This window comes from Alligator sinensis, unplaced genomic scaffold (genome assembly GCF_000455745.1).
Source record: "Alligator sinensis unplaced genomic scaffold, ASM45574v1 scaffold215_1, whole genome shotgun sequence".
Classification (NCBI taxonomy): domain Eukaryota; kingdom Metazoa; phylum Chordata; order Crocodylia; family Alligatoridae; genus Alligator; species Alligator sinensis.
This window is the reverse complement of record NW_005842259.1, coordinates 402,784-417,685: the sequence shown is the minus strand read 5'-3', so window position 1 is coordinate 417,685 and position 14,902 is coordinate 402,784. Positions and strand designations below refer to the sequence as shown.

General features: G+C 44.5%; 1 protein-coding gene across 6 annotated transcripts in view; it reads left to right on the top strand.

The window, feature by feature from the left end:
• The first annotated feature begins 8 nt into the window (after positions 1 to 8).
• CCDC134 (coiled-coil domain containing 134) overlaps positions 9 to 14,902 on the top strand; it is an 18,699-nt gene continuing 3,805 nt past the window's right edge. Inside the window, exons 1-6 of one of the 6 annotated variants that reach the window (XM_025208934.1) lie at positions 9 to 578; positions 2,002 to 2,185; positions 6,363 to 6,506; positions 10,257 to 10,387; positions 12,916 to 13,037; positions 13,548 to 13,632. In XM_025208934.1, the coding sequence (XP_025064719.1) occupies positions 10,285 to 10,387; positions 12,916 to 13,037; positions 13,548 to 13,632 (310 nt within the window). In that variant the 5' untranslated portion in view covers positions 9 to 578; positions 2,002 to 2,185; positions 6,363 to 6,506; positions 10,257 to 10,284. Of the gene's footprint in view, positions 2,186 to 6,362; positions 6,507 to 10,256; positions 10,388 to 12,915; positions 13,038 to 13,547; positions 13,633 to 14,902 lie in introns of all 6 variants that reach the window. The other 5 variants (XM_025208933.1, XM_014521812.2, XM_025208932.1 and 2 more) reach the window with 5 other exon arrangements.

Here is a 14,902-nt window from a genome sequence, read left to right as displayed (position 1 = left end):
GGTTCAGGAGTATCTGAAGTCCCAGGGCGAGAGCCTGGGACAAAGGATGCTTGCCAGTGGTAGTGCCTGGCTACAACTTGCCTACAAGTATGCTATGCTGTACAAGGTGTTGAGAATGATTGAATTTTGCCTGCTCAATCCACACGGTATTTGGGATGGTTGAGTTCTGCTCAGCCGATATAATTTGGAACTCATTTGGCTGATTTGACCTGGAGCACAAAAAATATTATTAATAATAATAAAAAAAATCTGTCTACCAGTGAGGATGCTCTGGCTGGGAGGACCCTTGGGGACCGTGGGGCCGCTTTTCTGTCCCTCATCCTTTCATGTTTCCCCACAGTTTCACTAGGCAGGAGTCCGCTGGCTCCTTTGATGCATTCAAGGGCCAGTGGGCACTGGCTGGTGTGCTCTGTTGGTGTGTGTCATGTTTCCCCCCCCGACTTTGAACTTCTGACTTTGTTCCTGCCCCTGTTTCCCTGTTTTCTCTTTAGTTGTGCCCCAAAATCAATTGGCGTATACCCAAGAGCTCCTGTGTCACACCATAGCAGAGGGCGATGCTGAAAGGGAGAGTGAACTGGGTATGACCAGGGGTTTTCCCCACTTCCTCTCCCACTTACAGCCTCCAGCATTTAGGGCCTAGGAAAGTCTGGTTCAGATGGTGCCCCTCACTCCTGTGCTCAGTTGCGACTAATGCCCCTTTGCTTCAAGAATGCATCCAATCTCTTTTTGAACCTGGCTAAACTGTCAGCGTCCACAGCACCTGGTGGCAAGGAGATCCACACTGTGATGACACGCTGTGTGGAAAGGAACTTCCTTTTGTTAATTTTAAACTGCCTTCATTTTATGGGCCTTAATTCTTAAAACTGGGCAGTGCCCAGGATCATTTGTTCCTACTTACAAGGGTCAGTTTCTGACTGCACCTGAGTCCATTATATTCTGGGCATGAAAGTGGTTCTGAAAACACTGAGTTGGATCGTCATGTTGGGTAAGCCCAGATCTGGTACCTTGTGTCTGACCCCAGTGTGAGCTTAGTAGGGAAAAGAGAGGAATACCATTAAGAGGTGTCTGGGTTCTGTGTGAGCTGGTGTCCCTGGTAGTGGGTCAGGCCTCTTAGAGAGAGGCTTAAGCTCCCTGCAGTACATGGCAGTACTGTATCACAGTGGGGGAGGATTTATCCCCAGTCCCATGCATATCTTGCCCCCAACCTTTCCCTCCCAGTTGCTGCAGGTGCTCAAGATAATACTAAAAGACACTGAGGGCCATTCAGTACCATGCAGTTACTCTGGTATAGGACCTACCTTGTGTGACCCTAACAGATGACCCCTGCTTAATGTGCCCCCAGAGTCTATATGAGCATTCATGATAGTTTAATTCACATTTCTAGATTGCTTTGATCTCCCCTGCAGTTCCTTCTCAGCATATCCCAATAGATAATCCCTCTGAAATGCTTAGGAGAAATAATTTTCTTTACTCTTTCTCCAGGGGAGGAAACGTGTCAGTTGTACAAAAGGCTCCGATGCAGTCTGGCACTGGATTGCTTTGTATTTAAGATCTTGCTGTCTCATACCCACACTTATGACCCCTGTTACCATTATATTAAAATACAGGATACCAATTATAGAGGACTTTCCTCCCTTACATTGTGCTCTCGCTGTTTTTCTCCTTTCTTCTCTTTACCTTATGCTGTGTGCTTTCTTTCTGTGCTCTTCCTCACCCTGTGTCCTAGGTTCTCTGAACAAGCAGGTCTTGTAAAGGACAAATGCCGATACCTGCCAAGATCTTTCCTGGCCATATTCTGACAGGTTTATGTCCCCCTTGCGCAGCACTTGCTGCTGCGTAATTGATAGCATGCAGGGGACGGGTAGATGGCTGGACTTTTCAGCATGCGGCTGGTGCAATGTAAGCTAATCTGACTTCCTCACCCTTTGGCCCTGCTTGATCACGTTTGTTTTTAGCAGCATTTAAAGAGAAGTCCCATTATCTTAGGCCTATCTCACACAGGCTTTAGTGCTGCTACTGCTTCTCTTGCGTGGAACATAAACGACTAACGTACACAGGACCAGATTCATCCCCAGTGCACAAGAAGGCAGCTGTCTTGGTTTCAGTAGGAGCTCCACCAATTGACACCAATTGAAGATCTGTCCCAGAATATTTATCTAATCTACATGTTTATGGGGCTATTGAGGTAATTGTGTTTAAATATTCATGACCTGTTTTATCAGTATTATTTTATGCACCTAAAACGGAAAGAAGTTTGTCTCTCATTTAGTTTTCATCACTGATGTTCTCTGTGTGAGTTTGCGTTTTTTTTTGCATTTGATGGTCAGGTTGGAGAAGGAAGCTAAATCAATCTGTTTTATAAAGGAGCAGTCTTGTGGTAAAAGCTGTGGGTTCATGAGTCCTGGACTCACTTCCCACCTTTGCCACTTATGCCCTGGGTGACCTTGAGGGGAGTCAGTTAAGGCTCTCATTCTTAGTTCCCTGCATGCGTGAGTAGTAAGGAGAGATTTATCTCCAGATAAATGTATTATTGTTCCCACTTTACATTTCTGTCTCAGAGGGTTGCAGTGAGAATAAATACCCATGAGAGCTTCTGAGAAACTTGTGTAACAGGGAATCAGGGACTTGCAAAATATATAGATAGCTTATGTACTGTCTCCTTTCTGGATGGGGTGGATTTTGGATTACTGCAAGATAAATTTTAAAGCTACCACTTTCCCCCGCAAAAAAACATTAAAACAGATGTGTTAACCAGTCACAAAGCCATGTCCAATCATTTTGGCTTCTGGGAAATGGAGAAACACTAGTCTAGTGGGTTTTCTGCTACCTAAGCAGCTGGACAGAGCTGCCAAAAATATTAGTGGCAACTCCTCCCTATATACAAGACCATAGCACAGGTCTTCCCTCAACCTGGGCTTTTGGCAGAAGTTCTGTTTCAGCAGAAATTATTTTAGCAAAGTGAAAACCTGTTTGAAAATGTTCTCTTTTGTCTGATCCTTAAGTGGGGTAAAGGGGAAAGCTTGCTAGAGAAAATGCAGAAGAACATCTATGCTTTCCATCCCATGCCCTGGCCTGGCAATCCGTCAGATTCTAACCTACTTTCAAACCAGGTCAGCCAAAGAGATTTGGAATAGTTAGAACAGCTGTGTGAACCCCACTCTGGGAGGGCCATATCTACTCTCCAAACATGCTGAAGATGGTGGTTGCTGAGTAAAGATGGGTTAGAACCTGATTTAACATTAGTATTAACATCAGTTTAGCTCAGCAGTACTCAGACTGCGGATTCTGCATCACTCTTCAGCTGGTCACTTTCAGCATGCCAAAAAATACATTATCAAAGGTGTTTTCTGTTTACTGCGTGTATTGGGTAGGCCTTTCCCGCAATCGTGAATAATGCAACACGCATGTCATCTGCCTCTCTCAGGGTGAACTAATGTGCTGTAGTTTTTATACTTTTGAACCGGAGCATTTTTGCACAATTCACCCAGGCATCTGTATGCTACTGTGGTTTATGGTTAATGCCAACTGCTCACAGGGTCCCTGAGCCAGTTGGGCCATCACTGATTTAGTTAAATTGGTTTTACAGCTTGTTAGAGTTTTGGGGTAACTTCCCCTGTGTAGACAAGATTGGCATGCATGCATATGGTCATCAGAAAGTAATTGGGATTACCGGGGTGGAAATGTACCCACTGAGGCTTCAGGAATCATCGGAGTGAGGGACTGATCTTTTAAAATCAGCTCCTTGCCATTTGCATCAAAGTAATTTCCACCATCCTAGCTCTACACCCAGTGGTACTCCCTCACTTCAGCAGATTCCCTTCATCTCTGGGGTCTGCATGGATCCAGTCTTCTCAGAATCTCATCTCTGCAGGAGAATTGAATCAGTGCAGGGCAAGTGGCTGGAGCTGCACCAATATGTGCTGCAGTTGTGCAGTCCCCACTAGTGTCATGTGCTGGACAAGGCTGGGGAAAACTGGCCTCTGGGTCCCTGCTTTTCTTACTTCTTGCTTCTCCCCTTAGGGTGTTGGCTACAAATGTCCAACTCAGGATCCTTAAAATTCTGGTTTATTAGGCGGATTGAAGCACTGTAATGAAGTTAAATCATAAACCTTGGGGCTGGTCCACGCACGCACACAGTAGCAAGCTACAAGAGTCAGGTATACCTATCCTACAAGCGCCGGAGTCTGCTGTCGATGGCCAGTCGAGGCTTCTTTCAGTGTGGTGTTATCCTCCAGAAAGGGGTCACCGGCTGGTCCTTCTGGCTGGACAGGTTGGGTGCTGGTCGAGTTGGAGATCAAGAGGGCGCCACTGAGGGTCACTTTTCACTGCTTTTTATCTGTCCTTGGCAAACTTTGGTGACTCCCCAGTTTTCAGGTTTGCCCAATCCAGGGGTCGTTGACCCCCGTGGTAATTCCCCCCTCAGTGGCTACTGGATGGCATCTGTCAGCCCCAGGGGTCGTCCACATGTATGTGCTTGTTTGGGAGTCCATTGATGAATTTTGAATAGGGCTCTGGGAGTGGTTGATCTGGAGATATTCATCCCAAAAGTTGGCCCCTGGCATTGATTAACTCAGGCCAGGGCTTCTAGCCCTTGATCAGTGACGTTTAGAGATGTCCCGGTTGCTATTGATTTCTTCCTGGTTGATCTGCAGTTTTTTTAGGTGTTAATTGCTGTCTGCTACTGTGTTACGCATTCAATCACTGATTCACTGGCTCTTTCAGGGGCCAGCCTGATACAGGGAAGCCGCAGTTTGACTCCTGCCCTTGTTAACATTGTTACTAAACACATTTACAGTTGAAAGGTGAGGAGTATAAAGTATAAGCTACAAATGCCATGGCACACAAATAGATAAAAACACCAAAATACACAGGGAGATACAAAATGCACACATACAAATTTTAAAACACAATTCCTTATCTTAAAGTGAAAGAAAGAGGAAGGAAGAAAAGGTAGAAGAGGAAAAACATTCAAAGAGGGGAGAGCAAATGCAGGCAAGAGGAAAAAGGGGGCTTTCTGCTACAAGGGAATTGGTTAGTTGTTCACAACCTCAATTAGCTCCTCTTCTACCTGTGTCAGCTGCTGCCTGTAGTCATTGTGTTTCGTGTCAACACTGCAGGACAGAGACTGGCCACTGCTTCCCTTCACCAATGGCTCTCCACCTCCCTTGAGGGGGATCTTGGGTGTTTCTTTGCCATTCTCTTCCTTTCATCATAGAAAACAAGGGTTTTTTATGCTGTGAACTGCTTCAAAGGAGCCTTTGTTTCAAGAGACCTTTTGAGGAAAAAGCAGCTGCAGGCTCTGACCCAGATGATTCAGCCATGGCAGAACCCACCACGGAACCATTTTGGGCAGCAGAATGCAAAGTTTACAAGGCAGCAATCCTGTCCTGGGCCTTTCCATAGACTGGTGCTGTCACTCACTTGCAGTCTGGGCAAGAACTCCAACAGACTGACTGGCTGACTCCAGTTGCAGCATGCTTTTCCTCCAGTTCCCTCTTACTTCCCACGGCTGTGGCATTGCATATTCAACACCTGTGCCCTCTCTCAAGGATGTGCATGGGGGCACACAGAATCAGATGGCTGGATCCCAAAGCCAATGCTGCCAATCCTGTGTTGGTCTGTAGGTTGTTCCTTTTCCTCTTGTCCAAGGCCCAACTTGGCTACTGAGTTGAAGAGAGCCAAGGGCATTGTCATGATGTGTGGAGAAAACTTTGCCATCTACGGTCTTATCAGAGAGGCTTGACCTCAGGGATGGAACACCGCATAACGGCTTTTGAAATCTGGTGTCAGCTGGTGCCTCAGTTTCACCACCTGTAAAATGGGAATAGTGATACTGACTGACCTCTTCTTTAAAGTGTTTTGTGATCTGCTGATGAAAAGCAGTGTATGGGAGCTGAGTCTTGCTTTATAATGGGAGCACATAGATACATTAGTATCTGCACTTGCTGCCTTTGGCCCTAGAGGTCTCTGAAATTAAGCAAAAGACATACATTTTACTGCACCCATCATGTTGTCTGATATCTTACCTTTCTACTTAATGTTGTACTGCCTGCCTCTGAATGGGTTAGTCTGCTGTGGTGGCATTTGCAATTCCAGGGGAGAGAAGTTTAGTTGATTGATTCACATTATGGGATTTAAGGCTACCAGTCTGAATTTACTCCACTTCTCCATGGAGCAGATTTTCTGCTTGGGAAGAACTGTCTTGCAGTGTTTGTTATGCTTCAGTGAGGGGTTTGGTGTAGTCAGGTATCAGCTTTTCTCTCTAGTGGTCTGGAACTGGTTTGGGGACAGGGCAGGGGCTGTCTAGCTGGCACTGTTGCTCTCCAAATTTAACATTGTTGTTTGTGTTCATTTTCCATCAGATAAGCAGAAGAAACTCTTAGAAAGAGTGGCTTGTGATGTCCCGCAAGGAGTTCCTCCTGTAATCTCTTGGGTGCTTGGCCGGCTTATTGGAAACCTCATCTGTCTGAACTGGCTGCTGTGGATCCCAGTGCCTGAGTAACCAGGTAGCAATTTTTTTTACACCTAAGCAGTCCTAGAACACATGCAAAGAAACCAGTGCCTGGAGAGGAGGCAGATATTTGTTTGTGCCAGGAGTTATGCACTCTTCTTACCCTGCCATGGTTCTCCTTTGCTTCTTTCTCAGTTCACATCTGGCAATACTTATATTTAAGAATGTTAATTATGTGGGGAGATTACATGCAACTGTATAGGATATGTAACTGCTTCCCATGTTATACATCTGTAGTGTCAGGATGGAGCGAAGTAGAAAACACCTTTTTTTCTGTATCTATCCTACCTCTGCCAAAGCACAGTTTGTGTGATGGGAAAGGATATTCCCGTTACAGATTTAGGCCCTGTTCCACCATTCTTCTTCTTGCAGACCTCCACTGAAGTTGATAGGGCTGTCTGCATGAAGTTTGTTGTAGCATTAGGGTCTTAGTAAGGAATATGGTTGCCAGGGTGCCTAATGCTACTCTATAGTGCTTGGTACCATTGTATTTGGAATCCTATACAGGCAACCCCCGCTTAACGCTGTTTTGCTTAGCGCTATTTTGCTATAATGCTCATTTTACATTGATACCTGATTCCATTTAGCGCTCAGCAAGTTTCGTTATAACATTCATGGGCATCTTATGGGAAAATTGGTTTTGCTTAACGCTATTCCACTTAATGCTCATGTTTTGGGAATCAATTAAGAGTGCTAAGCGGGGGTTGCCTGTATACTGTTTTGGACCCCTGAATTATAGGCAACTGCAAAGAGTGGGAATGTGTGCTCAAAGAAAGGAGTCAATGGATTAAAGGACATTTAACCAATTGAACCCCCTTAGCTGGATTTATCACTTTTCCACTTAATCTCTTAAATGACAAGGAGACTGTTCAGGCCATCCAAAGGCAAATGGACTTTGATTAGTTCTACTCTACTAATTAGCACCTTAACAGAAAAGAAAGGAAAATATAAAAAGTACAAGGTACGGGTTTCCCTACCAAGCCTTCCTTCCTCTATTTTTCCCGGTGGCCTCACAGGGCACAGTGGGAATAGATCTACCTATTTCCAGATCTGTTCCTGAAGTTACTGTTTGTGGAGTTGACTTTTATAGACTTGGACAGTAATTTTAAACTTTTTAGACTCCAGGCAGCCCTCCATAACTTTTCTGAATTTACCAGCACCACATTTCAGGAACTCTCTCTTTTTTTTTTTTGACTATGGAAAAAAATAGAGCAATTCTTCTGTTATAAAGAACTCGGAGAGACCACAACAGGCCAGAATGTTTTTGACACTCTGGGATTCTTATTTAAAATCTCTGGGTTTACTTTGTGAATCACATGTAGGTGTTTGCACACATAATGGTACTAATATTCTGAAGCACCCTTAAAAGGCTCTCAGAGTGCTGCATCTCTCTGGCTGGGAATTATTGGTCTAGGGAAAAGGGTGGAACATTTAAGGGGCTTTCCTTTGTTCTTGGGGTCCTGGAGAACCAGTTCAAACCAGTTCTCATTGGTCCTGGAAAGGTGTCAGACTAGATTTAAAACTCTGGGAAAGATTTGGTTCCTAAGAAGGAAGATTCCATATCTTTACCTGGTTTATTATTTTGGCCTTCCTAGACTGGAGGGTGCCCATTAATCCATATCTTATTTAACTTATTTTACGCTAAGCATCTTAACACATTTTTTTATGCCTTTCTTAGAGGCTTCTGGGCAGTTAGTTAAAGCCAGCGCATGAGTATACAATTAACCATATTGTAGTACAAAGGTGATATACAGTTAAGTAATTCTCTAAACACTATCAATATGCTTGCAACTAAAACTGTAGCATGCCCTTTACATACAGTTTTGATTATAATGCATATCAACAGCCTGTGTCAGCAAAGTGGGAAGATAAAAAGAGTAGCAGGTGAAACAGCAGGGAGCTGAGTTAAGAGTCTGATGAGAAGGAGATTAAGAAGGGGAATCCTAACAGGACTGTGCAGATAATACGTTCATGGAGCTAATAGCACACGTCTAAGAAGAGGCATAACAACCAAACATGAAAAGTAAAACTGGACAGGTGAGATGTCAGGAGGAAGTTCTTGTGAAAGTGATTTAAGCCACTAGGACAGAAGGCAAAGGTTAAAAGAATAGATTAATTCAGACACTGACAAAGATAAGGAATTACTGATCTTGATGAGACCCCAGGCCTGTCATGTCTAATATCTCTGCCTTCGGCTATGTAAACATTGGCACTTGATGTACCTTGCTTCCACCAGTAACTACTGCCTGCCACTTCAGATTATGGTGTAGCCCTCATTCCCCTTATCTGCAGATCTGGTAGAATCAGAATCATGGGAAAACAGGTCTGGAAGGGACTTCAGGGGGTTATCTAATCTAACCCCCTGCTCAGTCAGGATCATCCCTGTCTAAACTTTCGCATACAAGTGTGTGGGTAACCTACACCTGGAAACGTCCAGGGATGAAGTACACCCTCTATAAGTAATCAGTTCCAGTGCTTAACCCACCTCATTGTAAATACATTCTTCCTAATATCCAACCTAAATTTCCCTTGTTGCAATTTAAGACTGTTACTTCTTGTCCTATCCCCCGCTAGCACAAAGAATAATTTTTCACCATCACCTTTTTAACCAACCTTCTGGAATTTGAAGACTTATCAAATCCCCACTCAGTCTTCTTTTCTCTTGACTAAATCATCCAAGTTCTTCCAACCTTTTCTCATAAATCACGTTTCCTAAACGTGTGGATGTAGGATTTTGAAAAAGGGGGTGCAAATGGTGTGGTGCACCATCACATATAACATAACATATATTTTTCTCAAGTTAAAGAGAAACTAGAAGATTTACTAATATTCAAGGGGACTAGCACTATATTACTCAGTTTAAGATTAAAGCAAAAACAAATACAATTTTACTGGTATGTACACTGATTTGCTAGATTCGGTTTAAAAACCCAACAAGCTAGGCAAAAATAGAACAAATATATTGTTTTATTACTCCTGTAGTCATGATAGTTAAATGTATAATTCTTATTTAGACTTATTAAACAAAATCTAGCCTTCCAGAGTATCTTGACAGAGCATTCAGCACTTCATCATCAGTCATTGCCACACCTGAGTTAATGTTCATCTGAATTAACATTACCACCTGTAAATTTGTTTTTAGTTAGAACCAAAAACAGTTTGAAGGGCTGTGAGTGGAAAAGAGATATTACCGGGAATGGCTAACAGACAGCAACATGGCAGACTAAAGGATATTTTGATAATCAAACATCGGACCATTAAAAAGGAGAGAGGGTTGTTAACGCTTGTGGAGTGAAGCAAAATTGACAGAAATCCAATAGATGATAATGAGCCATGAAGTCAGTTGATTCCCTCAGCACTGCCTGACTAGAAATGATGCTGCCTCTGCCAGGCAGTTGGTTTTAACCTTTTGGTGGAGCAAGAAACAAAGCGGGGTGCAACTGCAACCCCCACCTCCTAGATCCACCCCTGTTCCTAGACTTTGAATAATTTTTGTTGCTCTCTGTCCAAAATGCTCTGCCCAAAACTGGACACAGTACTCTAGGTGAGGCCTAACCAGTGCTGAATAGAAGTCAGGGATTAGAAAAGGGAAGGGGGAAATGGGAACAAGGAAGTTGAGAAAGCAGGTATTCTTCTGTAAAAGGATCCTGTCTCCTAGGGAAGGTATTTTGGACCAAATGTCATTGGTGGGTTTTGTGGCTGGGACATGTTGGGGAAGATTGTATGTCTCATTTAGTTTGTGAAGTCTTTTGTTCCAATCCAGGACTGTAGACATGGATTTTCTATGGGTTGGCACCTTTGTGTTCCTCCTAGTATTGTCCAAGGGCAACTCTTCAGACACAGAGAAGCAGAGGACAGACTCTGGCTTGGAAATCTGTATCCTTTTCTGTGGACCTTTGCTATGTGTGAGGTTGAGGAGAACTAGGAGAGAGCTCTCAGTATTATGAGGATTAAACACCAAGGAAGAAGAGGTGCTAATTAGGGAACTTAAGGGGGTTATAATCAGGGATAAGAAGATAAAAGTGAACTAAGGACAATGCAAATTGGATAATGGCACATATTTTATAGGAGTGGAATAATCTCCCAAGAGAGGTGGTGGAAGCATCAACTAGATCCTTTAGGCTGAGCAAAAGAATGGAGAAAGCACAGCGTGGAGTAGTTAGCTAAAGGATGGGTGAGGAACCAGAGATGAGCTGTAAGGTTGACTCTGTTATTGCACTTGCACCAGAACTGCTGAGCTGCTGCTGCCTTGCTCTTCTACAGAGAGGATTTAATCAGGCTTATGGGTTTAGAGTCTCAGAATCATGGAAAAACAGGGCTGGAGGGGACTTCCATAGGTCATCTGCTCCAGCTTTCTGCCTGAGGCAGGATCATCCTTATCCAAACCCATTGTCTGACCTGTTAGTAAACCTACATACAGCTACAAGTCATAATACCTTAACCTGCCACACACAGATAAAGCAAGAGTACCACAGCAGTCAATGTTCTGCTGCTGCAAAGGTTGATAAAATACATTTGAGAGATCCAAGAAAGAAGGCCATGGCCCTCTGGTACAGAGGAAAGCAAAACCTTCCACAGCCCATACCAATCTCACCATGGTGTAGTATTCCTTCCTGACCCCAAATATAGAGATTGGTCTGACCCTGAGTAGAGGGGCAAGATCCTCTAGCCAGGAATCTCTACATTTAAGTTCCAGGAGGAGCACTGGCACGCTCCAGTCAAAATCCCCAGCCTTTGCTGCAGCCCAGTGCCTCTGAGGGAGGCAAATCACTCCCACAACAGCTGTAGCAGCAGGAGGGGGAAAAAATCCTTCCCAGCCCCATGTGTCAACCAGCAAAGCCCAGAAGCATAGGGAAAACCCATAGTAGAACAAAGGGAGAGCTTATTCCTAGATCATCCCTGACCAGTGCTTGTCAGGCCTCTTCTTGAACACCTTCAGTGATGGAGATGTCACAGCTTCCCTAGGCGGTCTATTCCACTGCCTAACTGCTCTGACAGTGAAGAAGTTTTCCTGATATCCAATCTGTATCTACTTTGCAACTTCAAGCCATTGTTTTTCAACCTACTCTCTGTAGCAAGTGAAAAAAGGGGTTTTTCCTCATCTGTATAACAGTCCTTCAGGTATCTGTAGATTGCTGTCATTTCTCCACTACTGATTTACTTGCATGCTGCCTGCATCCCTTCAGTGTTTTATCAGGGCAGGGAGCAATTTATCAGCAGGACACACATACATTTATGGAGCACAGTATTCCTTTCTGCTCATTGCCCCTGCTGCACTGGGTTTGATAATGCCTCTTAATGAGAATATCTTGGTGCCCATAAAAATGATCGCCGGGTGAAAGCAACTTTGAACTGAAAATTTAACAAAGACCTATGGAGTAGCTGAGAGCAATGGCTTAGTGCTCAGGGTTCCCTGTTGGAGTGGCTTTATTGTACATGTTTCACTCAGCCTGATTTACATCTTTTCTGTGCTCATCATTCCTGGAGAGTCAGGTAGAAATAGCAGCAAGCACAAATTCTGTCTGGTATGGGCCAGTGTCTTCTGATGAAAGGTTAACCAGACTGGCATTTAACAGGTATGTCTAAGATGTTCAAAGCCCATCACATATGTGAGAACTTAGAGATTGGAGATTTTATTTAAGGTAGCTGTTAAGCAGCCATATGAGACAATACACCTGATCTCATCAGCTCTTGAAAGGTAGGCAGTCCTGGACATGGTTAGTAGTGCTTGGATGGGCAGCCATTTTGGAATGCCAGGCACCACAGAGTCAAGCCAGGGCATTGTGTCAACCCACTTAGCAAACTGTAAATCAAGACAATTAACTGAATGATAAGACTGCATTCAGCTGCATTGCTGATCCTGACCTGATGGATGGGAAGAAAAGAAAAAGGTCTGTCATCAGTCCTTCAGTTACATTGATGGTTTACAAATACACATTTCTAATTGTGTAAGGGCTTAGTAGTAGTTATTACTCTCAAAGGGTTGTCTGGCTTAAGGGGTTGCTGAAAGACTCCTCTTGTCTCTCTCTGCTCTTCTGCTGTGGTGGATTGGCTCAGTCAGTTGCATCCTGTTTTCATGCACCAAGAAGTCCCTAGGAGTGGCTTTGCTGCTTTGGGTAGTGTTACCTCCAGGGCACTGCATGAACCAGCATCCAGGAGTGTAACCTGTTTTTTGGGTAAACTCAGCTGGGAATGGTTGAGTTTGGAACTGCAAGAAGAAAAACAACTTACAAGCACTTAAAAATCAGTCATGGAGCTTAGCTCAGCACCTGGGAAAAGAGGAGGTGGCATGTCTGTGCGAGACTTCCTAGTGAGGCTTTCAAGAAAGCCCCAATGTTGCGTGCTCAGGCTGCAGTGGGAAGTGGGGTTCAGGGAGGCATGTGGTGTCCTTGACAGAGCTGCAGATAAGAAGCTGTTTGAAGTGAAGCGCAAGGACCAGATGAATGCACTGAAGAACCTGATCGAGCTCAATGATGTGAACCAACAATATAAAATCATTGACATCATGCTGAAGGGGCTCTTTAAAGTGAGTGTTGTCTAATGAACACAGCTACTCTCTCTCCTCTAGGGCTGGGGGTGGTCTTTGGTTGCCTTCTAATCATGGATGTGGGTTCCCAACCTTTGACTGAGCAGAGAAGATGACCAGTATAGCTTAATCGGTTATAGCTTAATTTGAGTATGTGTTCCCAAGAGCATGTCCCCATCCAAAGTGTTCACCGCAATAGGAATGTCAAAGTTGGGGCGGGAGAGCACAGGTAGGGGATGTAATAATAAAGGCCTATAGGGCCAGCAAAAGTGAACTGCAAGGTTAGAGACTGCTCCTTGGGTCATGGTAGGTAGGAGGAGATGGAGCAGTGCTTGGAAACAGGGTGGGAGAGTTGGAGCACACTGCAGTACCAAGCAAAATACACACCAGGGATAGAGGAAGAGAGGTGATTGGGGCCTAAGAGGAGACTGGAACTGGCAGAAAATCTGGGGCAGGCAGGTCATCTTGGGGATGGACAGAATAACTTGAGTTCTCTTTCTGAATGTTCAGGTGCTGGAAGACTCGCGGGCAGTCCTTATAGCTGCAGATGTGCCCCCCGATGGGCCCTTCCCTCAGGATGAGAAGCTAAAGGACGGTAGGACTTCAATTTTTAGTCCTGGTTTCCTTTTCCGTTACTCTCTCAACTTTCTCTCCCATTCTGATTTGCTGGTTCAGGTGGGCTCACTGCAGGGGAAGCTGTCTGAAATCCCTTGACTTGTGTTAAACAAAGTTAGACTACATGATCTAAGGGTCCATTTGGCCTTTAACCTCCGGCCAAATTTCTTTCTCCTGCCTATTTCCCCTACTTTGTGCGTCATTTTTCCTGGTGTTCAGAAGGTCCTGAAATGGGAATTGAGCCCAGTGATTCTGCCTGCTACAAGGGAAGCAGAACAGAATCTGCTGCTGTTTCTAAATGGCCCATGGAAAGAGAGTGCCTGCCTCTTTCTGTCTAGTTTGCAAAGAGAGCCCTGGAAACCACAAAGACATATTAGTCTTGTATCCTGTCTCCAACAGTCAGCAGTGCCAGGTGCTTCAATGGGATGTGTACAGCTTTGCATAACGCACCTCTCTGTGGAGTACCACATACTGTGTTGGGTTGGGGGGAGAAACTTCTTCCTGAGCTTAGCTAATGGTACATTTATCACATGAAGGATGAGGGCTAAGAGCCCTTACTATGCCATAAACACAGGAACCCCAGACAATTTCCATGTCTTGGAGCTGTTGGTGACTAATAATAGCTTCCGAAAAAAATCACACCCCAAGGATGGAAGATGGCAAGGCCTGTGTTGTCCCTTATCCTTCTACCTGTGTCTGTGGATGGTTGGAAGGTTAATATATGAAGGACCAAAGGCCTGACTGCAGAGAGATGTGTGCAGGTCCTGCTGAGGAAAACATTCTGATTTCTAGTCAGGCAGTGCTAAGGGAATCAATTAACTTCATGGCTCATTATCATCTACTGGATTCCTGTCAGTCTTGCTTCCCTCCACAAGCATTAACAACCCTGTCTCCTTTTTAATGGTCTTGATGTTCGATTATCAAAATATCCTTTTGTTTGCCATGAGACAACTGAATTGGTTTTAAACATGTGGCTGAATGATAACAAAGGACAGGACGGCGGGGCAGCAAAATAACATGTCCTAACACCAGGGTCTGTGATGTCAGACAATAGTCTCCCAAGGTGGGGTGGGAAGAGGTAGAGGCTGCATCACTGGCATTTTTTAAAACTAGACCTGGGCTCAGGCTCTGGGGAATTTAGTGTAGTGGCTTATCCTGCATTGGGTAGATTGGAGGGGAAGGAGACAAAACTGCCCCTTCTTCCATCCCCACTCCCTGTTGGTTGGAATGGGAGTGATCTTCCACATGGC